At 46.6% G+C, this 23,177-nt stretch overlaps 1 protein-coding gene across 1 annotated transcript in view; it reads right to left on the bottom strand.

Moving 5' to 3' along the window:
- The window catches only part of LOC147083150 (NACHT, LRR and PYD domains-containing protein 3-like), a 133,286-nt gene that overhangs the window by 9,113 nt on the left and 100,996 nt on the right, over positions 1 to 23,177 (bottom strand). The window contains exons 6-8 of the mRNA XM_085980236.1: positions 21,348 to 21,519; positions 21,179 to 21,244; positions 1,884 to 3,648 (exon numbers count right to left, since the gene is read on the bottom strand). Of these exons, the coding sequence (XP_085836362.1) occupies positions 1,884 to 3,648; positions 21,179 to 21,244; positions 21,348 to 21,519 (2,003 nt within the window). The remainder of the gene's footprint in view (positions 1 to 1,883; positions 3,649 to 21,178; positions 21,245 to 21,347; positions 21,520 to 23,177) is intronic.

Consider the following 23,177-nt stretch of genomic DNA (forward strand, 5'->3'; position numbering starts at 1 on the left):
ACTGGGGAAAAATCCATTTTCCCACCCGACCCGCCACTGATCGCGCCCGCTGACCCCTGCGAAATTCCCCCCTCACTGGGAATGTATCTCACTCTGTCCAACTGCCCATATATTCAGGGACTGTCCGTTAATGTATTTATTAAATAAAGTGCTGTCTGTGTGGAGCCTTTAAATGTCCCTCAGTCCGGTCTCATTCCCTGATGATCAGAATTACCCTCCTGGAGCTCAGTGACCGGCCTCGTCATGTTTGGAGAAACTTGTCTCAGTTCTGCTGCTCCTTAAATCCCGGATTTTATGGGAATCGGTCGATTTTTTCAGAATTAAATGATAAAGCGGTGATTCCCTGTGCTTTATACTCTGTACATTATATTAATCTGTATATCATCTCGGGGTGAGTTATATTGTGAAACGCTCACTGCTGCTGTAAAATCCGCCCCCCAGGATTTTATATAACAAGGAGAATTAATTCTGAAATAAAAACAGGAAATGCTGGAAATACCCGGCAGGTCAGGCAGCATCTACAGAGAGAGAAACAGAGTTAATGCTTCAGGACAAGGACCCCTCGTCAGAACTGGAACAAGTTACAGATGTAACAGATGTTTAAGCAAGTGTCGGGGCCGGGAAAGGTGGGGGGAGCGGAGGACAGAACAAAAGGGAAGGTCTGTGATAGGGTGGAAGACAGGAGAGATTAAATGTGGAGGCTGGTGGGGTGAAAGGTGAAGACAAGGGGAACCTATCGTGGTTCTGGGAGGGAGGGGCAGGGGTGAGAGCAGAAGTGTGGGAAACAGAACAGACACGGTCAAGAGCCGCGTCAACCACGGTAGAGGGGAATCCTCGGTTGAGGGAAAAGGAAGACATGTCGGAAGCACTGGATGGAACGTGGCATCATCAGAAAAACTGGGAGAATGGGCCAGCGTCCTTACAGGAAGCGAGGTGGGAGGAAGTGTATTCCAGGTAGCTGTGGGAGTCAGAGGGCTTATAGTGAATGTTTGTCAATAGCAGCAAGAGAGTTTATTCTGTCCCGTTACAAGTTTTAAATGTCCCTGTGCTCCTAGTTTATAGGGGAGGGGAATCTCTCACTTTATTCCCATTATTAAACTGGCTCTACATTTATTTCGGGGTAACTGGCCCGACAGTTTTTGGGGAATTTTCGGAAGTTCCCTCCCCGAGCGGGGCCTCACACACAGGGGGTGGATTATGGGGAATTCCCGGGTTCACTGCCCCCGGTTTACCCAGGAGCCGCCCGCTGTGTGCGAGGCCCCACCGCTGGCTGGTGTGTGTCTGTACTCCGGTTAGATTGGAACCTTTTCACCGGCAGGTTTAAGATCCTGAATATCAATCTTTACTCAATGTTCAGGACTGTGAATAATTGTAAACATTTACAGCTGAAAGAATTCCCGATTCCCCAATATTCCCAATCCAGGAAACTACCCCCTCGACAGGACACACTCTGCACGGTATTGGAGTAAATATCGAACTGTTAGTGATTTAAACTCGGGTTTCTCTCCTGTTTCTAGTTGAAATGGTGGATGTGGAAAATATTTTACATTAATTTTATCTTTACTGCCAGATTCTATTTTATGTTTATCTTCCGCTATCCAGTCTTATTAAATGTGACTTATTGTAATTATCAGACTCTCAGTGACCTGTATCTGCTGATCCGATAAAGACTGTAAAATCCCTACTTGTTCACAAGGATCCATTTTAGATTCTCCAGTCCTGAGGGAATTACTGACCGATCCTCTTATTATTGGTCATATTTGTGTTGAATCCGCTTCTCCCTGGTTTAACTGAACTGTTTGTTTCCCTACATTACGGAGCAACAACACAATCCGTGACTGTTCTACAATTCACCCAACAGTTAGAGACAAATAAACAGTTACCTCAACACCCGGCATTTGTGCAGTACGGGTCCCAGCCGCTGGAGTCCTTCACACTGAATGGAGCAGTCTCCTAGATCGAGGCTTTTTATTGTATCACAGAGTCCAATGATGTGAAACAGGACCGCACAGTCAATCGGGGTCAATGTCAATCTATTAAATGTAAGTGTTTCCACAGATCCCACTGTTTGCCGAGCCAGTGCTTTATTCTGAGACTCAAACAGGTAGTGGAATGTGTTCAGGAGGTCCCTTTGACCAGTTTCACTCCCTGTGTCTCCAATCTGTCCTTCAATCTTCTCCTTCACCCAGTCAATCACTCGGCAGGTGGTTTGATGAAGAAATCGACCCAGAAACTCCTCCAGGGGCCGAGCTGCCTGTGGGGAGGAGAGACCAGCAACAAAACGGAGAAATATCTCAAATCGCCCATCTTCCTTGCTGTGGGCTTCTCTGAGGAGTTTCAGGATGTCCCCAGGATCTGGAGTCAGGAATTGTGCGAGTGCGGCTACAAACTCTTGGATGGTGAGGTGCGGGAATGTGTACACCACGCTCTGGACAGAATCATCTCTCTCCAAAAGTTCCATCATGAACCCAGACAGGAACTGGGAAGGTTGTAGATTGTACTTGACCAAATCTCCATTTCCAAACACAATCTTCTTCTCGGAGACTCCTGTGAAGGCCATCTCACCAAGCTTCAGTAACACATCACGGGGGCTTTCAATCTCTCGGCCATGGTTTTTCAGAATGTTGTAAATATAGTAGGAATATAGTTGGGTGATGGTCTTGGGAACTCGCTGATTCCTGTCTCTTTGTGTAAAGAAGGGGCCCAGTGACAGACCGAGGATCAAGCAGTAGGAAGGGTTGTAGCACATGGTGTACAGGATCTCGTTCTCCTCCACATGTTTGAAAACAGCTGCTGCCACCGTCTGATCTTCAAAAAACTTGTTGAAATATTCCTTCCGTTCTTCACCAACAAATCCCAGGATTTCAACCCAGACACTGATCTCAGCCTTTTCCAATAAATGTAATGCAGTGGGGCGGCTGGTCACTAGCACTGAACATCCTGGGAGCAGCTTGTGCTGTATTAAACTGTACACAATGTCAGACACTTCACACCAGTCTTCAGGATCTGTGCACCTGTGCTGAGGTTCAGTATTTCTCAGATTGTCAGCAAAATCGATCCTGTCCTTGAATTCATCCAAACCATCGAATATAAACAGCAATCCCTTTGGGTTCTTCCAGAGCTCCCTAAGAATATTCCCAAAGTAAGGATACTGATCCAGTATCAGATTCCTCAGGTTTATTCTACAGTTAATAGCGTTCAAATCCCGGAATTTAAAACTGAAAACAAATTGAAAGTTTGGGTATATTTTCCCAGTGGCCCAGTCATGAACAATCTTTTGTATCATTGTTGTTTTTCCAATCCCCGGGACTCCGCTCACTGCTCCTGAACTCCCCCACACTTCACTCACTGCTCCTGAACTCCCAGATTCGGATTTTCTCCGTGAAAAACTGCTGTGGAACAATTGATCAGTTCGGATTTTTTCCAGCTCTCCCCGGAGATGTTCCTCTCTCCACTCTTCATGGTCACGGCCTCTTGCCAGCAGTTCATGTTCTACAAGTGTCCGATCTCGAACAGTAGAAATGACCGTTAGTTCAGCATATCGATCAACCAGCTGGAAAATCTTAACCTTCTCCTTTATTAGGATAGTGTTCACTCTCAGTGTTTCAGTTTGTTCCCGGAGTGTTTCCTTGTGTTTCTGTTGAAGATCTTTAAAGAGAACAGACAGAAAGTGGTTCTCAGTATTTGCACTGACATAAAAACAACCTCTCAATGCCATTTCACTATTCAGTAAAATAACGCAAGATTAAACTGGCAATTTCGATAGAGGTGTGTGTAGAAATTAAAACTCAGTTAGTAGCTGAGAACTGCTTCAAATCCTCACGTGATTCTAATATTTACTGGGAAATAGGGCAGAGGATATCAGTGGGATATGGACAGAGTGCGAATGGTCAAATGTACCAGTGCTTATGTATCAGACCTTGGGCAGGTTATCTGTGGCATTGTGTGAATTGGGACTGGGACAGACTGTGAATGGACGGATGTCCCACTGTTACTGTATCAGACCGTGGGCAGGTTATCTGGGGCTATGTGTGAATTGGGAGTGGGACAGACTGTGAATGGTCAAGTGTCCCACTGTTACTGTATCAGACCTTGGGCAGGTTATCTGGGGCATTGTGTGAATTGGGAGTGGGACAGACTGTGAATGGTCAAGTGTCCCACTGTTACTGTATCAGACCTTGGGCAGGTTATCTGGGGCATTGTGTGAATTGGGAGTGGGACAGACTGTGAATGGTCAAGTGTCCCACTGTTATTGTATCAGACCTTGGGCAGGTTATCTGGGGCATTGTGTGAATTGGGAGTGGGACAGACTGTGAATGGTCAAGTGTCCCCCTGTTATTGTATCAGACCTTGGGCAGGTTATCTGGGGCATTGTGTGAATTGGGAGTGGGACAGACTGTGAATGGTCAAGTGTCCCACTGTTACTGTATCAGACCTTGGGCAGGTTATCTGGGGCAGTGTGAATTGGGAGTGGGACACACTGTGAATGGTCAAGTGTCCCACTGTTACTGTATCAGACCTTGGGCAGGTTATCTGGTGCATTGTGTGAATTGGGAGTGGGACACACTGTGAATGGTCAAGTGTCCCACTGTTACTGTATCAGACCTTGGGCAGGTTATCTGGGGCAGTGTGAATTGGGAGTGGGACACCCTGTGAATGGTCAAGTGTCCCACTGTTACTGTATCAGACCTTGGGCAGGTTATCTGGGGCATTGTGTGAATTGGGAGTGGGACAGACTGTGAATGGTCAAGTGTCCCACTGTTATTGTATCAGACCTTGGGCAGGTTATCTGGGGCATTGTATGAATTGGGAGTGGGACAGACTGAATGGTCAAGTGTCCCACTGTTACTGTATCAGACCTTGGGCAGTTTATCTGGTGCATTGTGTGAATTGGGAGTGGGACAGACTGTGAATGGTCAAGTGTCCCACTGTTACTGTATCAGACCTTGGGCAGGTTATCTGGGGCATTGTGTGAATTGGGAGTGGGACAGACTGTGAATGGTCAAGTGTCCCACTGTTATTGTATCAGACCTTGGGCAGTTTATCTGGGGCATTGTGTGAATTGGGAGTGGGACAGACTGTGAATGGTCAAGTGTCCCATTGTTACTGTATCAGACCTTGGGCAGGTTATCTGGGGCATTGTGTGAATTGGGAGTGGGACAGATTGTGAATGGTCAAGTGTCCCACTGTTACTGTATCAGACCTTGGGCAGGTTATCTGGTGCATTGTGTGAATTGGGAGTGGGACAGACTGTGAATGGTCAAGTGTCCCACTGTTACTGTATCAGACCTTGGGCAGGTTATCTGGGGCATTGTGTGAATTGGGACTGGGACAGACTGTGAATGGACGGATTTCCCATTGTTAGTGTATCAGGCCGTGGGCAGCTTATCTGGGGCAGTGTGTGAATTGGGAGTGGGACAGACTGTGAATGGTCAAGTGTCCCACTGTTATTGTATCAGACCTTGGGCAGGTTATCTGGGGCATTGTGTGAATTGGGAGTGGGACAGACTGTGAATGGTCAAGTGTCCCACTGTTACTGTATCAGACCTTGGGCAGGTTATCTGGGGCACTGTGTGAATTGGGAGTGGGACAGACTGTGAATGGTCAAGTGTCCCACTGTTACTGTATCAGACCTTGGGCAGGTTATCTGGGGCATTGTATGAATTGGGAGTGGGACAGACTGTGAATGGTCAAGTGTCCCACAGTTACTGTATCAGACCTTGGGCAGGTTATCTGGGGCATTGTGTGAATTGGGAGTGGGACAGACTGTGAATGGACGGATGTTCTACTCTTACTGTATCAGACCTTGGGCAGATTATCTGGGGCAGTGTGTGAATTGGGAGTGGGACAGACTGTGAATGGTCAAGTGTCCCACTGTTACTGTATCAGACCTTGGGCAGGTTATCTGGGGCATTGTGTGAATTGGGAGTGGGACAGACTGTGAATGGTCAAGTGTCCCACTGTTATTGTATCAGACCTTGGGCAGGTTATCTGGGGTAGTGTGTGAATTGGGAGTGGGACAGACTGTGAATGGTCAAGTGTCCCACTGTTACTGTATCAGACCTTGGGCAGGTTATCTGGGGCATTGTGTGAATTGGGAGTGGGACAGACTGTGAATGGTCAAGTGTCCCACTGTTATTGTATCAGACCTTGGGCAGGTTATCTGGGGCATTGTGTGAATTGGGAGTGGGACAGACTGTGAATGGTCAAGTGTCCCACTGTTACTGTATCAGACCTTGGGCAGGTTATCTGGGGCATTGTGTGAATTGGGAGTGGGACAGACTGTGAATGGTCAAGTGTCCCACTGTTACTGTATCAGACCTTGGGCAGGTTATCTGGGGCATTGTGTGAATTGGGAGTGGGACAGACTGTGAATGGTCAAGTGTCCCACTGTTACTGTATCAGACCTTGGGCAGGTTATCTGGGGCATTGTGTGAATTGGGAGTGAGACAGACTGTGAACGGACAGATGTTCCACTCGGCGTTCTATTTAACCATTAACTGAGCTTCCGACCCCATATCCTCCCCATCACAAAGTTTGCCTACTTCCACCTCTGCCATATCCTCAGTCTCCACCCATTCCTCAGCTCAGCTGCTGCTGTAACCCTCATCCGTACTCCTCGTTACTTCCGGACTCGACTATTCCAATGGTCTCCTGGCTGACCTCCCACCTTATACCCTCCATAAACAAGCTCATTTAACACTCTGCTGCCCATATCCGAATTCGCATTAATCCGGTTTACCCATTACCCATGGGCTAAATTGGCTCCCGGTCAGGCAACATCTGGACATAAACATTCTCATTCTTATTTTCGAATTGCTCCATGTCCTAGCCCCCTCGTTATCTCTGTAACCTCCTGCAGCCACACAATCCTCCGAGCTAACTGTGCTCCTCCAATTCACGCCCCTTGCACATACCAGGTTTACATGGTTCCATCATTGGCGAATGTGCTTCAGCTGCCAGGACGCTGAGTGCAGGAATTAGCACCCTTATCCTTTCCCTCCCTTAACAAAAGGTTCACTGAGAATGTCTCAGGGTTTGGGCAGCTTATCCAGTGTATTGTGTGCACTGAGAGAGGGACAGACTGTGAATAGACAGGAGGTAGATTGCTATTGTTTCATGAATTGTGCAGGTTATCTGGGGTATTGTGTGCACTGAGGGACAGACTGTGAATAGACAGGAGGTAGATTGCTATTGTTTCATGTATTGTGCAGGTTATCTGGGGTATTGTGTGCACTGAGAGAGGGATAGACTGTGAATAGACAGGAGGTAGACTGCTATTGTTTCATGAATTGTGCAGGTTATCTGGGGTACTGTGTGCACTGAGAGGGACAGACTGTGAATAGACAGGAGGTAGATTGCTATTGTTTCATGAATTGTGCAGCTTATCTGGGGTATTGTGTGCACTGAGAGGGAGAGACTGTGAATAGACAGGAGGTAGATTGCTATTGTTTCATGTATTGTGCAGGTTATCTGGGGTATTGTGTGCACTGAGAGAGGGACAGACTGTGAATAGACAGGAGGTAGATTGCTATTGTTTCATGAATTGTGCAGCTTATCTGGGGTATTGTGTGTACTGAGAGAGGGATAGACTGTGAATAGACAGGAGGTAGATTGCTATTGTTTCATGAATTGTGCAGGTTATCTGGGGTATTGTGTGCACTGAGAGGGACAGACTGTGAATAGACAGGAGGTAGATTGCTATTGTTTCATGTATTGTGCAGGTTATCCGATGTATTGTGTGCACTGAGAGAGGGACAGACTGTGAATAGACAGGAGGTAGATTGCTATTGTTTCATGAATTGTGCAGGTTATCAGGGGTATTGTGTGCACTGAGAGGGACAGACTGTGATTAGACAGGAGGTAGATTGTTATTGTTTCATGTATTGTGCAGGTTATCTGTGGTATTGTGTGCACTGAGAGAGGGACAGACTGTGAATAGACAGGAGGTAGATTGCTATTGTTTCATGTATTGTGCAGGTTATCTGGGGTATTGTGTGCACTGAGAGGGACAGACTGTGAATGGACAGGAGGTAGATTGCTATTGTTTCATGGATTGTGCAGGTTATCTGGGGTATTGTGTGCACTGAGAGAGGGACAGACTGTGAATAGACAGGAGGTAGATTGCTATTGTTTCATGAATTGTGCAGGTTATCTGGGGTATTGTGTGCACTGAGAGAGGGACAGACTGTGAATAGGCAGGAGGTAGATTGCTATTGTTTCATGAATTGTGCAGGTTATCTGGGGTATTGTGTGCACAGAGAGGAACAGACTGTGAATAGACAGGAGGTAGATTGCTATTGTTTCATGAATTGTGCAGGTTATCTGGGGTATTGTGTGCACTGAGAGAGACAGACTGAATAGACAGGAGGTAGATTGCTATTGTTTCATGAATTGTGCAGGTTATCTGGGGTATTGTGTGCACTGAGAGAGGGATAGACTGTGAATAGACAGGAGGTAGATTGCTATTGTTTCATGAATTGTGCAGGTTATCTGGGGTATTGTGTGCACTGAGAGAGGGTCAGGCTGTGAATAGACAGGAGGTAGATTGCTATTGTTTCATGTATTGTGCAGGTTATCTGGGGTATTGTGTGCACTGAGAGAGGGACAGACTGTGAATAGACAGGAGGTAGATTGCTATTGTTTCATGAATTGTGCAGGATATCTGGGGTATTGTGTGCACTGAGAGGGACAGACTGAATAGACAGGAGGTAGATTGCTATTGTTTCATGTGTTGTGCAGGTTATCTGGGGTATTGTGTGCACTGAGAGGGACAGACTGTGAATAGACAGGAGGTAGATTGCTATTGTTTCATGAATTGTGCAGGTTATCTGGGGTATTGTGTGCACTGAGAGGGATAGACTGAATAGACAGGTGGTAGATTGCTATTGTTTCATGAATTGTGCAGGTTATCTGGGGTATTGTGTGCACTGAGAGAGGGACAGACTGTGAATAGACAGGGGGTAGATTGCTATTGTTTCATGTATTGTGCAGGTTATCTGGGGTATTGTGTGCACGGAGAGAGGGACAGACTGTGAATGGACAGGAGGTGGATTGCTATTGTTTCATGAATTGTGCAGGTTATCTGGGGTATTGTGTGCACTGAGAGGGACAGACTGTGATTAGACAGGAGGTAGATTGCTATTGTTTCATGTATTGTGCAGGTTATCTGGGGTATTGTGTGCACTGAGAGAGGGACAGACTGTGAATAGACAGGAGGCAGATTGCTATTGTTTCATGAATTGTGCAGGTTATCTGGGGTATTGTGTGCACTGAGAGAGGGACAGACTGAATAGACAGGAGGTAGATTGCGATTGTTTCATGAATTGTGCAGGTTATCTGGGGTATTGTGTGCACTGAGAGAGGGACAGACTGTGAATAGACAGGAGGTAGATTGCTGTTGTTTCATGAATTGTGCAGGTTATCTGGGGTATTGTGTGCACTGAGGGACAGACTGAGAATAGACAGGAGGTAGATTGCTATTGTTTCATGAATTGTGCAGGTTATCTGGGGTATTGTGTGCACTGAGAGAGGGACAGACTGTGAATAGACAGGAGGTAGATTGCTATTGTTTCATGAATTGTGCAGGTTATCTGGGGTATTCTGTGCACTGAGAGAGGGACAGACTGTGAACAGACAGGAGATAGATAGCTATTGTTTCATGTGTTGTGCAGGTTATCTGGGGTATTGTGTGCACTGAGAGGGACAGACTGAATAGACAGGAGGTAGATTGCTATTGTTTCATGAATTGTGCAGGTTATCTGGGGTATTGTGTGCACTGAGAGAGGGACAGACTGTGAATAGACAGGAGGTAGATTGCTATTGTTTCATGAATTGTGCAGGTTATCTGCGGTATTGTGTGCACTGAGAGGAACAGACTGAATAGACAGGAGGCAGATTGCTATTGTTTCATGTATTGTGCAGGTTATCTGGGGTATTGTGTGCACTGAGAGGGACAGACTGAATAGACAGGTGGTAGATTGCTATTGTTTCATGAATTGTGCAGGTTATCTGGGGTATTGTGTGCACTGAGAGAGGGACAGACTGTGAATAGACAGGAGGTAGATTGCTATTGTTTCATGTGTTGTGCAGGTTATCTGGGGTATTGTGTGCACTGAGAGCGGGACAGACTGTGAATAGACAGGGGGTAGATTGCTATTGTTTCATGTATTGTGCAGGTTATCTGGGGTATTGTGTGCACTGAGACAGGGACAGACTGGCAATAGACAGGAGGTAGATTGCTATTGTTTCATGAATTGTGCAGGTTATCTGGGGTATTGTGTGCACTGAGAGGGACAGACTGTGAATAGACAGGAGGTAGATTGCTATTGTTTCATGAATTGAGCAGGTTATCTGGGGTATTGTGTGCACTGAGAGAGGGATAGACTGTGAATAGACAGGAGGTAGATTGCTATTGTTTCATGAATTGTGCAGGTTATCTGTGGTATTGTGTGCACTGAGAGAGGGACAGACTGTGAATAGACAGGAGGTAGATTGCTATTGTTTCATGAATTGTGCAGGTTATCTGGGGTATTGTGTGCACTGAGAGAGGGACAGACTGTGAATAGACAGGAGGTAGATTGCTATTGTTTCATGAATTGTGCAGGTTATCTGGGGTATTGTGTGCACTGAGAAAGGGACAGACTGTGAATAGACAGGAGGTAGATTGCTATTGTTTCATGTATTGTGCAGGTTATCTGGGGTGTTGTGTGCACTGAGAGAGGGACAGACTGTGAATAGACAGGAGGTAGATTGCTATTGTTTCATGAATTGTGCAGGTTATCTGGGGTATTGTGTGCACTGAGAGAGGGACAGACTGTGAATAGACAGGAGGTAGATTGCTATTGTTTCATGAATTGTGCAGGTTATCTAGGGTATTGTGTGCACAGAGAGGGACAGACTGTGAATAGACAGGAGGTAGATTGCTATTTCATGAATTGTGCAGGTTATCTGGGGTATTGTGTGCACTGAGAGAGGGTCAGACTGTGAATAGACAGGAGGTAGATTGCTATTTCATGAATTGTGCAGGTTATCTGGGGTATTGTGTGCACAGAGAGGGACAGACTGTGAATAGACAGGAGGTAGATTGTTATTGTTTCATGTATTGTGCAGGTTATCTGGGGTATTGTGTGCACAGAGAGGAACAGACTGTGAATAGACAGGAGGTAGATTGCTATTGTTTCATGAATTGTGCAGGTTATCTGGGGTATTGTGCACACTGAGAGAGGGACAGGCTGTGAATAGACAGGAGGTAGATTGCTATTGTTTCATGAATTGTGCAGGTTATCTGGGGTATTGTGTGCACTGAGAGAGGGACAGACTGTGAATAGGCAGGAGGTAGATTGCTATTGTTTCATGTATTGTGCAGGTTATCTGGGGTATTGTGTAGGTTATCTGGGGTATTGTGTGCACTGAGAGAGGGACAGACTGTGAATAGACAGGAGGTAGATTGCTATTTCATGAATTGTGCAGGTTATCTGGGGTATTGTGTGTACTGAGAGAGGGACAGACTGTGAATAGACAGGAGGTAGATTGCTATTGTTTCATGAATTGTGCAGGTTATCTGGGGTATTGTGTGCACTGAGAGGGACAGACTGTGAATAGACAGGAGGTAGATTGCTGTAGTTTCATGAATTGTGCAGGTTATCGGGGGTATTGTGTGCACTGAGGGACAGACTGTGAATAGATAGGAGGTAGATTGCTATTGTTTCATGAATTGTGCAGGTTATCTGGGGTATTGTGTGCACTGAGAGGGACAGACTGTGAATAGACAGGAGGTAGATTGTTATTGTTTCATGTATTGTGCAGGTTATCTGGGGTATTGTGTGCACTGAGAGAGGGACAGACTGTGAATAGACAGGAGGTAGATTGCTATTGTTTCATGAATTGTGCAGGTTATCTGGGGTATTGTGTGCACTGAGAGGGACAGACTGTGAATAGACAGGAGGTAGATTGCTATTGTTTCATGTATTGTGCAGGTTATCTGGGGTATTGTGTGCACTGAGAGAGGGACAGACTGTGAATAGACAGGAGGTAGATTGCTATTGTTTCATGTATTGTGCAGGTTATCTGGGGTATTGTGTGCACTGAGAGATGGACAGACTGTGAATAGACAGGAGGTAGATTGCTATTGTTTCATGTATTGTGCAGGTTATCTGGGGTATTGTGTGCACTGAGAGAGGGACAGACTGTGAATAGACAGGAGGTAGACTGCTATTGTTTCATGTATTGTGTAGGTTATCTGGGGTATTGTGTGCACTGAGAGAGGGATAGACTGTGAATAGACAGGAGGTAGATTGCTGTTGTTTCATGAATTGTGCAGGTTATCTGGGGTATTGTGTGCACTGAGAGAGGGACAGACTGTGAATAGACAGGAGGTAGATTGCTATTGTTTCATGTATTGTGCAGGTTATCTGGGGTATTGTGTGCACTGAGAGAGGGACAGACTGTGAATAGACAGGAGGTAGATAGCTATTGTTTCATGAATTGTGCAGGTTATCTGGGGTATTGTGTGCACTGAGAGAGGGACAGACTGTGAATAGACAGGAGGTAGATTGCTGTTGTTTCATGGATTGTGCAGGTTATCTGGGGTATTGTGTGCACTGAGAGAGGGACAGACTTTGAATAGACAGGAGGTAGATTGCTATTGTTTCATGTATTGTGCAGGTTATCTGGGGTATTGTGTGCACTGAGAGAGGGAGAGACCTCGAATAGACAGGAGGTAGATTGCTATTGTTTCATGAATTGTGCAGGTTATCTGGGGTATTGTGTGCACTGAAAGAGGGACAGACTGTGAATAGACAGGAGGTAGAATGCTACTGTTTCATGTATTGTGCAGGTTATCTGGGGTATTGTGTGCACTGAAAGAGGGACAGACTGTGAATAGACAGGAGGTAGATTGCTATTTCATGAATTGTGCAGGTTATCTGGGGTATTGTGTGCACTGAGAGAGGGACAGACTGTGAATAGACAGGAGGTAGATTGCTATTGTTTCATGAATTGTGCAGGTTATCTGGGGTATTGTGTGCACTGAGGGGGACAGACTGTGAATAGACAGGAGGTAGATTGCTATAGTTTCATGAATTGTGCAGGTTATCTGGGGTATTGTGTAGGTTATCTGGGGTATTGTGTGCACTGAGAGAGGGACAGACTGTGAATAGACAGGAGGTAGATTGCTATTTCATGAATTGTGCAGGTTATCTGGGGTATTGTGTGTACTGAGAGAGGGACAGACTGTGAATAGACAGGAGGTAGATTGCTATTGTTTCATGAATTGTGCAGGTTATCTGGGGTATTGTGTGCACTGAGAGAGGGACAGACTGTGAATAGAGAGGAGGTAGATTGCTATTGTTTCATGAATTGTGCAGGTTATCTGGGGTATTGTGTGCACTGAGAGGGACAGACTGTGACTAGACAGGAGGTAGATTGCTATTGTTTCATGAATTGTGCAGGTTATCTGGGGTATTGTGTGCACAGAGAGGGACAGACTGTGAATAGACAGGAGGTAGATTGCTATAGTTTCATGAATTGTGCAGGTTATCGGGGGTATTGTGTGCACTGAGGGACAGACTGTGAATAGACAGGAGGTAGATTGCTATTGTTTCATGAATTGTGCAGGTTATCTGGGGTATTGTGTGCACTGAGAGGGACAGACTGTGAATAGACAGGAGGTAGATTGTTATTGTTTCATGTATTGTGCAGGTTATCTGGGGTATTGTGTTCACTGAGAGGGAGAGACTGAATAGACAGGAGGTAGATTGCTATTTCATGAATTGTGCAGGTTATCTGGGGTATTGTGTGCACTGAGAGAGGGTCAGACTGTGAATAGACAGGAGGTAGATTGCTATTGTTTCATGTATTGTGCAGGTTATCTGGGGTATTGTGTGCACTGAGAGGGTCAGACTGTGAATAGACAGGAGGTAGATTGCTATTTTTTAATGTATTGTGCAGGTTATCTGGGGTATTGTGTGCACTGAGAGAGGGACAGACTGTGAATAGACAGTAGGTAGATTGCTATTGTTTCATGTATTGTGCAGGTTATTTGGGGTATTGTGTGCACTGAGAAGGACAGACTGTGAATAGACAGGAGGTAGATTGCTATTGTTTCATGAATTGTGCAGGTCATCTGGGGTATTGTGTGCACTGAGAGAGGGACAGACTGTGAATAGACAGGAGGTAGATTGCTATTGTTTCATGTATTGTGCAGGTTATCTGGGGTATTGTGTGCACTGAGGGAGGGTCAGACTGTCAATAGACAGGAGGTAGATTGCTATTGTTTCATGTATTGTGCAGGTTATCTGGGGTATTGTGTGCACTGAAAGAGGGACAGACTGTGAATAGACAGGAGGTAGATTGCTATTGTTTCATGTATTGTGCAGGTTATCTGGGGTATTGTGAAGGTTATCTGTGGTATTGTGTGCACTGAGAGGGACAGACTGTGAATAGACAGGAGGTAGATTGCTATTGTTTCATGTATTGTGCAGGTTATCTGGGGTATTGTGTGCACTGAGAAGGACAGACTGTGAATAGACAGGAGGTAGATTGCTATTGTTTCATGAATTGTGCAGGTTATTTGGGGCATTGTGTGCACTGAGAGGGACAGACTGTGAATAGACAGGAGGTAGATTGCTATTGTTTCATGTATTGTGCAGGTTATCTGCGGTATTGTGTGCACTGAGAGGGACAGACTGTGAATAGACAGGAGGTAGATTGCTGTTGTTTCATGGATTGTGCAGGTTATCTGGGGTATTGTGTGCACTGACAGAGGGACAGACTGTGAATAGACAGGAGGTAGATTGCTATTGTTTCATGAATTGTGCAGGTTATCTGGGGTATTGTGTGCACTGAGAGGGACAGACTGAATAGACAGGAGGTAGATTGCTATTGTTTCATGTATTGTGCATGTTATCTGGGGTATTGTGTGCACTGAGAGAGGGACAGACTGTGAATAGACAGGAGGTAGATTGCTATTGTTTCATGAATTGTGCAGGTCATCTGGGGTATTGTGTACACTGAGAGAGGGACAGACTGTGAATAGACAGGAGGTAGATTGCTATTGTTTCATGAATTGTGCAGGTTATCTGGGGTATTGTGTGCACTGAGAGAGGGACAGACTGTGAATAGACAGGAGGTAGATTGCTATTGTTTCATGTATTGTGCAGGTTATCTGGGGTATTGTGTGCACTGAGAGGGACAGACTGTGAATAGGCAGGAGGTAGATTGCTGTTGTTTCATGAATTGTGCAGGTTATCTGGGGTATTGTGTGCACTGAGAGGGACAGACTGTGAATAGACAGGAGGTAGATTGCTATTGTTTCATGAATTGTGCAGGTTATCTGGGGTACTGTGTGCACTGAGAGGGACAGACTGTGAATAGACAGGAGGTAGATTGCTATTGTTTCATGTATTGTGCAGGTTATCTGGGGTATTGTGTGCACTGAGGGACAGACTGTGAATAGACAGGAGGTAGATTGCTATTGTTTCATGAATTGTGCAGGTTATCTGGGGTATTGTGTGCACTGAGAGGGACAGACTGTGAATAGACAGGAGGTAGATTGCTATTGTTTCATGTATTGTGCAGGTTATCTGGGGTATTGTGTGCACTGAGAGAGGGACAGACTGTGAATAGACAGGAGGTAGATTGCTATTGTTTCATGTATTGTGCAGGTTATCTGGGGTATAGTGTGCACTGAGAGGGACAGACTGTGAATAGACAGGAGGTAGATTGCTATTGTTTCATGAATTGTGCAGGTTATCTGGGGTATTGTGTGCACTGAGAGGGACAGACTGTGAATAGACAGGAGGTAGATTGCTATTGTTTCATGAATTGTGCAGGTTATCTGGGGTATTGTGTGCACTGAGAGAGGGACAGACTGTGAATAGACAGGAGGTAGATTGCTTTTGTTTCATGAATTGTGCAGGTTATCCGGTGTATTGTGTGCACGGAGAAAGATGGTTGAAGGTATTCTGAGGTTAGGCTGTAAGAAGGGTTACTGGGTTTGATGAGTTTTGTTTGATCAGGAGATTTCGGTATTGAAATGTTTTAATGGATTTCACAAAATTAATGCAGAGATCAGGCTCACAATTAGCAAAATAATTACTAATGGAGTGAATTGAAAGTAAGAGGGTAACTCAGGGTATTTTTGTCGCCCGTAACATAATTTATTGGGTGGACCAGTTACCAAGGAAACACAGTGATGGGGCCTTGTTAGGCGGGGTAGAGACAATTGAACGAGTTTGTGTCAATACACGGAGAGGGGTAAGTGGGTCATCTCTCTAACAGGGACAGGCTTATCTTGGGTCAAATACACATTTTCTGCACCTAATCATTCTCCTGTTATAAGGGGCCGGATTTTCCAACCCCCATGGGTGCGTACTAGGTGTGTATGCACCCATTTGCGTCTCGCAAGTGTCAGTTTCAGGCAATGGAAGCGCATGTGCTGAAAACCGGCACTGGCGATCTGTCAAGGTCCGCCAGCCCAGGAAAATTGCCTCTGCGGGTGGAGAGATGCGCTTTTTGCACAACTTCCGCCCGCTGAAAGGCCATGGAATTCCTACGCCTGGTTAAAGCAGGCGAAAGGCCGGATTTTATCTGCTTAAGAATGTTGAAAAATAGAAATATTACATTTGACAACGCCATAGCATACAAGGCTACGGACCAAGTGCTGGGAAATGGGATTAGAATAGACAGGGCTTGAAGGCCGGTGCGGACACGATGGGCCGAAGGGCTTCTTTCTGTGCTGTATAACTCTATGACTCAATTCTGTGTGTACAGACCTGTCAAAAGTATGAAGGGGGATCCCATTCTTTGATTGGTTCACCGAGCCTACATGATCCCAATGGCGCGCGAACTGCATCTGCCCCTGGGATACGTGGGCTTCTCCCAGCACAGATCCGGAGAGACCCCGGCGCGGACCCGGACAGGCCCCGGCGCGGACACGGAGCAGCCCGGCGCAGACCGGAGAGGGCGCGGACCCGGAGATGCCCGGCGTGGACCCGGAGATTCTCGGCGTAGACCCAGAGAGGGCGCGGACCCGGAGATGCCCGGCGCGGACCAGGAGTGGGCCCGGCGCAGAACCGGAGAGGCCCCAGCGCAGACCCGGCACGGACCCGGAGAGGCCCAGCCTCGGGATTTATGGAACCAGCAGGTAGGTTCAAAGATTTGTTCCGATCGGAGGCATCAGGATCCTGCCAGGTGTGTATGGGGATTCACAGTGTATCAGGATTCTGTCAGGTGTGTATGGGGTTTCACAGTGTATCAGGACCCTGCCAGGTGTGTATGGGGTTTCACAGTGTATCAGGATTCTGTCAGGTGTGTATGGGGTTTCACAGTGTATCAGGATCCTGCCAGGTGTGTATGAGGTTTCACAGTGTATCAGGATCCTGCCAGGTGTGTATGGGGTTTCACAGTGTATCAGGATCCTGCCAGGTGTGTATGGGGTTTCACAGTGTATCAGGATTCTGCCAGGTGTGTATGGGGTTTCACAGTGTATCAGGATCCTGCCAGGTGTGTATGAGGTTTCACAGTGTGTATGAGGTTTCACAGTGTATCAGGATCCTGCCAGGTGTGTATGGGGTTTCACAGTGTATCAGGATCCTGCCAGGTGTGTATGAGGTTTCACAGTGTGTATGAGGTTTCACAGTGTATCAGGATCCTGCCAGGTGTGTATGGGGTTTCACAGTGTATCAGGATCCTGCCAGGTGTGTATGAGGTTTCACAGTGTATCAGGATTCTGTCAGGTGTGTATGGGGTTTCACAGTGTATCAGGATTCTGTCAGGTGTGTGCAATTTTTCATCGCCTTGTGAGGAAGGATGTTCTTGCCATGCAGGGAGTTCAGCGAAGATTCACCAGGCTGATACCTGGGATGGCAGGAATGACGTATGAGGAGAGATTGGGTCGATTGGGCTTGTACTCGCTGGAGTTTAGAAGAATGATAGGGGATCTCATTGAAACTTATAAAATACTGGCAGGACTGGACAGACTCGATGCAGGGAGGATGTTCCCGATGGTCGGAGAATCCAGAACCAGGGGTCACAGTCTAAGGATAAGGGGTAAGCCCTTCAGGACAGAAATGAGGAGGAATTTATTCACCCAGAGAGTGGTGAACCTGTGGAATTCTCTACCACAGAAGGCAGTAGAGGCCAATTCATTAAATATATTCAAGAAGGAGTTGGATATATTTCTTAAGGCTAAAGGGATCAAGGGGTATGGGGAGAAAGCAGGGACCGGGTACTGAATTCGGATGATCAGCCATGATCGGATTGAATGGCAGAGCAGGCTCGAGGGGCCTAATGGCCGACTCCTGCTTCTATATTCGAAGTTTCTATGCCAGGTGTGTATGGGGTTTCAGTGTATCAGGATCCTGCCAGGTGTGTATGGGGTTTCACAGTGTATCAGGATCCTGCCAGGTGTGTATGGGGTTTCCCAGTGTATCAGGATCCTGCCAGGTGTGTATGGGGTTTCACAGTGTATCAGGATCCTGCCAGGTGTGTATGGGGTTTCCCAGTGTATCAGGATCCTGCCAGGTGTGTATGGGGTTTCACAGTGTATCAGGATTCTGCCAGGTGTGTATGGGGTTTCACAGTGTATCAGGATCCTGCCAGGTGTGTATGAGGTTTCACAGTGTGTATGAGGTTTCACAGTGTATCAGGATCCTGCCAGGTGTGTATGGGGTTTCACAGTGTATCAGGATCCTGCCAGGTGTGTATGAGGTTTCACAGTGTGTATGAGGTTTCACAGTGTATCAGGATCCTGCCAGGTGTGTATGGGGTTTCACAGTGTATCAGGATCCTGCCAGGTGTGTATGAGGTTTCACAGTGTATCAGGATTCTGTCAGGTGTGTATGGGGTTTCACAGTGTATCAGGATTCTGTCAGGTGTGTGCAATTTTTCATCGCCTTGTGAGGAAGGATGTTCTTGCCATGCAGGGAGTTCAGCGAAGATTCACCAGGCTGATACCTGGGATGGCAGGAATGACGTATGAGGAGAGATTGGGTCGATTGGGCTTGTACTCGCTGGAGTTTAGAAGAATGATAGGGGATCTCATTGAAACTTATAAAATACTGGCAGGACTGGACAGACTCGATGCAGGGAGGATGTTCCCGATGGTCGGAGAATCCAGAACCAGGGGTCACAGTCTAAGGATAAGGGGTAAGCCCTTCAGGACAGAAATGAGGAGGAATTTATTCACCCAGAGAGTGGTGAACCTGTGGAATTCTCTACCACAGAAGGCAGTAGAGGCCAATTCATTAAATATATTCAAGAAGGAGTTGGATATATTTCTTAAGGCTAAAGGGATCAAGGGGTATGGGGAGAAAGCAGGGACCGGGTACTGAATTCGGATGATCAGCCATGATCGGATTGAATGGCAGAGCAGGCTCGAGGGGCCTAATGGCCGACTCCTGCTTCTATATTCGAAGTTTCTATGCCAGGTGTGTATGGGGTTTCAGTGTATCAGGATCCTGCCAGGTGTGTATGGGGTTTCACAGTGTATCAGGATCCTGCCAGGTGTGTATGGGGTTTCCCAGTGTATCAGGATCCTGCCAGGTGTGTATGGGGTTTCACAGTGTATCAGGATCCTGCCAGGTGTGTATGGGGTTTCCCAGTGTATCAGGATCCTGCCAGGTGTGTATGGGGTTTCACAGTGTATCGGGACCCTGCCAGGTGTGTATGGGGTTTCACAGTGTATCAGGATCCTGCCAGGTGTGTATGGGGTTTCACAGTGTATCAGGATCCTGCCAGGTGTGTATGGGGTTTCACAGTGTATCAGGATCCTGCCAGGTGTGTATGGGGTTTCACAGTGTATCAGGATCCTGCCAGGTGTGTATGGGGTTTCCCAGTGTATCAGGATCCTGCCAGGTGTGTATGGGGTTTCACAGTGTATCAGGATCCTGCCAGGTGTGTATGGGGTTTCACAGTGTATCGGGATCCTGCCAGGTGTGTATGGGGTTTCGCAGTGTATCGGGATCCTGCCAGGTGTGTATGTGGTTTCGCAGTGTATCGGGATCCTGCCAGGTGTGTATGGGGTTTCGCAGTGTATCAGGATCCTGCCAGGTGTGTATGGGGTTTCGCAGTGTATCAGGATCCTGCCAGGTGTGTATGGGGTTTCACAGTGTATCAGGATCCTGCCAGGTGTGTATGGGGTTTCACAGTGTATCAGGATCCTGCCAGGTGTGTATGGGGTTTCACAGTGTATCAGGATCCTGCCAGGTGTGTATGGGGTTTCACAGTGTATCAGGATCCTGCCAGGTGTGTATGGGGTTTCACAGTGTATCAGGATCCTGCCAGGTGTGTATGGGGTTTCACAGTGTATCAGGATCCTGCCAGGTGTGTATGGGGTTTCGCAGTGTATCAGGATCCTGCCAGGTGTGTATGGGGTTTCACAGTGTATCAGGATCCTGCCAGGTGTGTATGGGGTTTCACAGTGTATCAGGATCCTGCCAGGTGTGTCTGGGGTTTCAGTGTATCAGGATCCTGCCAGGTGTGTCTGGGGTTTCACAGTGTATCAGGATCCTGCCAGGTGTGTCTGGGGTTTCACAGTGTATCAGGATCCTGCCAGGTGTGTATGGGGTTTCACAGTGTATCAGGATCCTGCCAGGTGTGTATGGGGTTTCACAGTGTATCAGGATCCTGCCAGGTGTGTCTGGGGTTTCACAGTGTATCAGGATCCTGCCAGGTGTGTATGGGGTTTCACAGTGTATCAGGATCCTGCCAGGTGTGTATGGGGTTTCACAGTGTATCAGGATCCTGCCAGGTGTGTATGGGGTTTCACAGTGTATCAGGATCCTGCCAGGTGTGTATGGGGTTTCACAGTGTATCAGGATCCTGCCAGGTGTGTATGGGGTTTCAGTGTATCAGGATCCTGCCAGGTGTGTATGGGGTTTCACAGTGTATCAGGATCCTGCCAGGTGTGTATGAATATATAAGTGTTAGCGAGCTGCAGCTGGATTACGTGATTATTTATATTTACCGGATTATGTCAGACATTGTACGAATTGTAACTTGAATCAACACAGAATAGTTGAGGATTGAATAATCCAAATGACATTCAATCCTGTTTCCTCAGCCTTTGAACTTCTGATTTCCAGATTCTGACAACCTCTAAACAAACGGCTACAGTCAAACATTCTGAGCTTCAGAAATTCAATAAAAGTTTTGAACTCCCCATTTCATCACTTACCTTTCAGGTTACTGGGTATTTCGGATAAACCTTCTGCGATGTTCATGTAATCAAATGGATCGGAACCTGTTTAAAACAATGAACTTTCATCAATTCAGATCTGAGATATTATAGTAAAATCTGCAGTGTTTGAATCTGTCATTGAATTCAGTGGGTGATTTTACCGTACCAAGTTCCTCTATTTCTTTCAGTAGTTTGTTCAGCTTTGGTAACCTGTGGCGCATTTTCACAAAGGATTCCCACATCACCCTTCGGGCCCCAGAGCCTTTCTCCATCACCAGAGTTAGGAGAAGTTTGGAACTGTCCGCCCGGTTTCCCTTCTCCGCGAGCTCAGTGACTTTCTGTAAAGAATAGTAATGAATATATTGAGGAGCGGAGTGAAAGACAAACACTGAGAATGAGAAGGAAAGGATCTACTCAGTGATGGGATCTCCCAGTTGTTGAGCACAGAAAGCAGTCACTGGGACGGGTACTGATCCATTCTGAACATGGGCTGAATATTCTGTGAACATCTTGATTCACTCAAACGAGAAATAAATGAGATAAAAGGAAAATAGAAATCAGGAATATTGTTCTCGGAGAGTGAGGAATCACCGAGAATCTGCAATAGGTTTAATGGGATTAGTGTTCTCTGTGCTTCAGTGTCCAACATGACATCAGGTTCCTGATTGACAATATGATGCACTCGTTTCTCACACTTACTTCCTGCTGTCACACTGTGATTTACTGAGAACTAAACCAGCAGCGAATCGGAACTCGAGTGGCAGGGAAGGGACGATTCTGAACTGAGGGAAGCTGCTAGAAAACTACCTGAGGAATTACATCGACTAATCGAAACAACCACTGTTGATTTATCGGTCACATAAAATCGACCAAAAAAAATGAAAAATTGTCCCTCGGTGATAGACATGTTTGACAACCATTATTTTGCTCGCCCGCTGCCAGTATGAAACAGAAGTAACCCAGGCATACTTGCAGCATGTAATCAGGACCTTTATCATCAACAACTTTCATTTATATAGCGGCTTTAATGTAGAAGAATGTCCCAAGGCCCTTCACAGAGACGGAACCAGACAATGGACCTGAGACAAAGCAGGATATACTATTAGAGATGACCAAAGTCTGGAGGAAAGGTCAATGTTGAGAAGAGAGAGGTGGCGAGGCAGAGGGGTTCAGAGAGTGAATTACAGAGTGTGGAGCCTCAGACAACTGAACACTTGGCCACCAGTGGTGTTGTAAAGGAAGGGGTGCACAAGAGGTCAGAGTCAGAACAGGACACAGGCAGCAGAGTTTGGAGTAGCTGAAGTTTATGGAGGGACAGAGGGGTTCAGAGAGTGAATTACAGAGTGTGGAGCCTTAGACAACTGAACACTTGGCCACCAGTGGTGTTGTGAAGGAAGGGGTGCACAAGAGGTCAGAGTCAGAACAGGGCACAGGCAGCAGAGTTTGGAGTAGCTGAAGTTTATGGAGGGACAGAGGGGTTCAGAGAGTGAATTACAGAGTGTGGAGCCTCAGACAACTGAACGCTTGGCCACCAGTGGTGTTGTAAAGGAAGGGGTGCACAAGAGGCCAGAGTCAGAACAGGACACAGGCAGCAGAGTTTGGAGTAGCTGAAGTTTATGGAGGGACAGAGGGGTTCAGAGAGTGAATTACAGAGTGTGGAGCCTCAGACAACTGAACACTTGGCCACCAGTGGTGTTGTAAAGGAAGGGGTGCACAAGAGGGCAGAGTCAGAACAGGGCACAGGCAGCAGAGTTTGGAGCAGCTGAAGTTTATGGAGGGGCAGGGTGGGAGGCCGGCCAGGGGAGCATTGGAATAGTCGAGTCTGGAGTTGACAAAGGCGTGGGAGAGGGTTCAGCAGCAGATGGAACGAGGTGGGGCTGAAGACAGACAATATTAGAGACAGAGTAGGTGGTCTTTGAAAAGGAAAGTATATGGGGTGGGGAGTTCAGATTGAGGTTGGATGAAGAGATTTTGGACAGTTTGCTTCAGCCTTAGG

The sequence above is a fragment of the Somniosus microcephalus genome, unplaced genomic scaffold (assembly GCF_052327205.1).
Source record: "Somniosus microcephalus isolate GS21.2 unplaced genomic scaffold, FLI_Smic_1.0 scaffold71, whole genome shotgun sequence".
Lineage (NCBI taxonomy): Eukaryota > Metazoa > Chordata > Chondrichthyes > Squaliformes > Somniosidae > Somniosus > Somniosus microcephalus.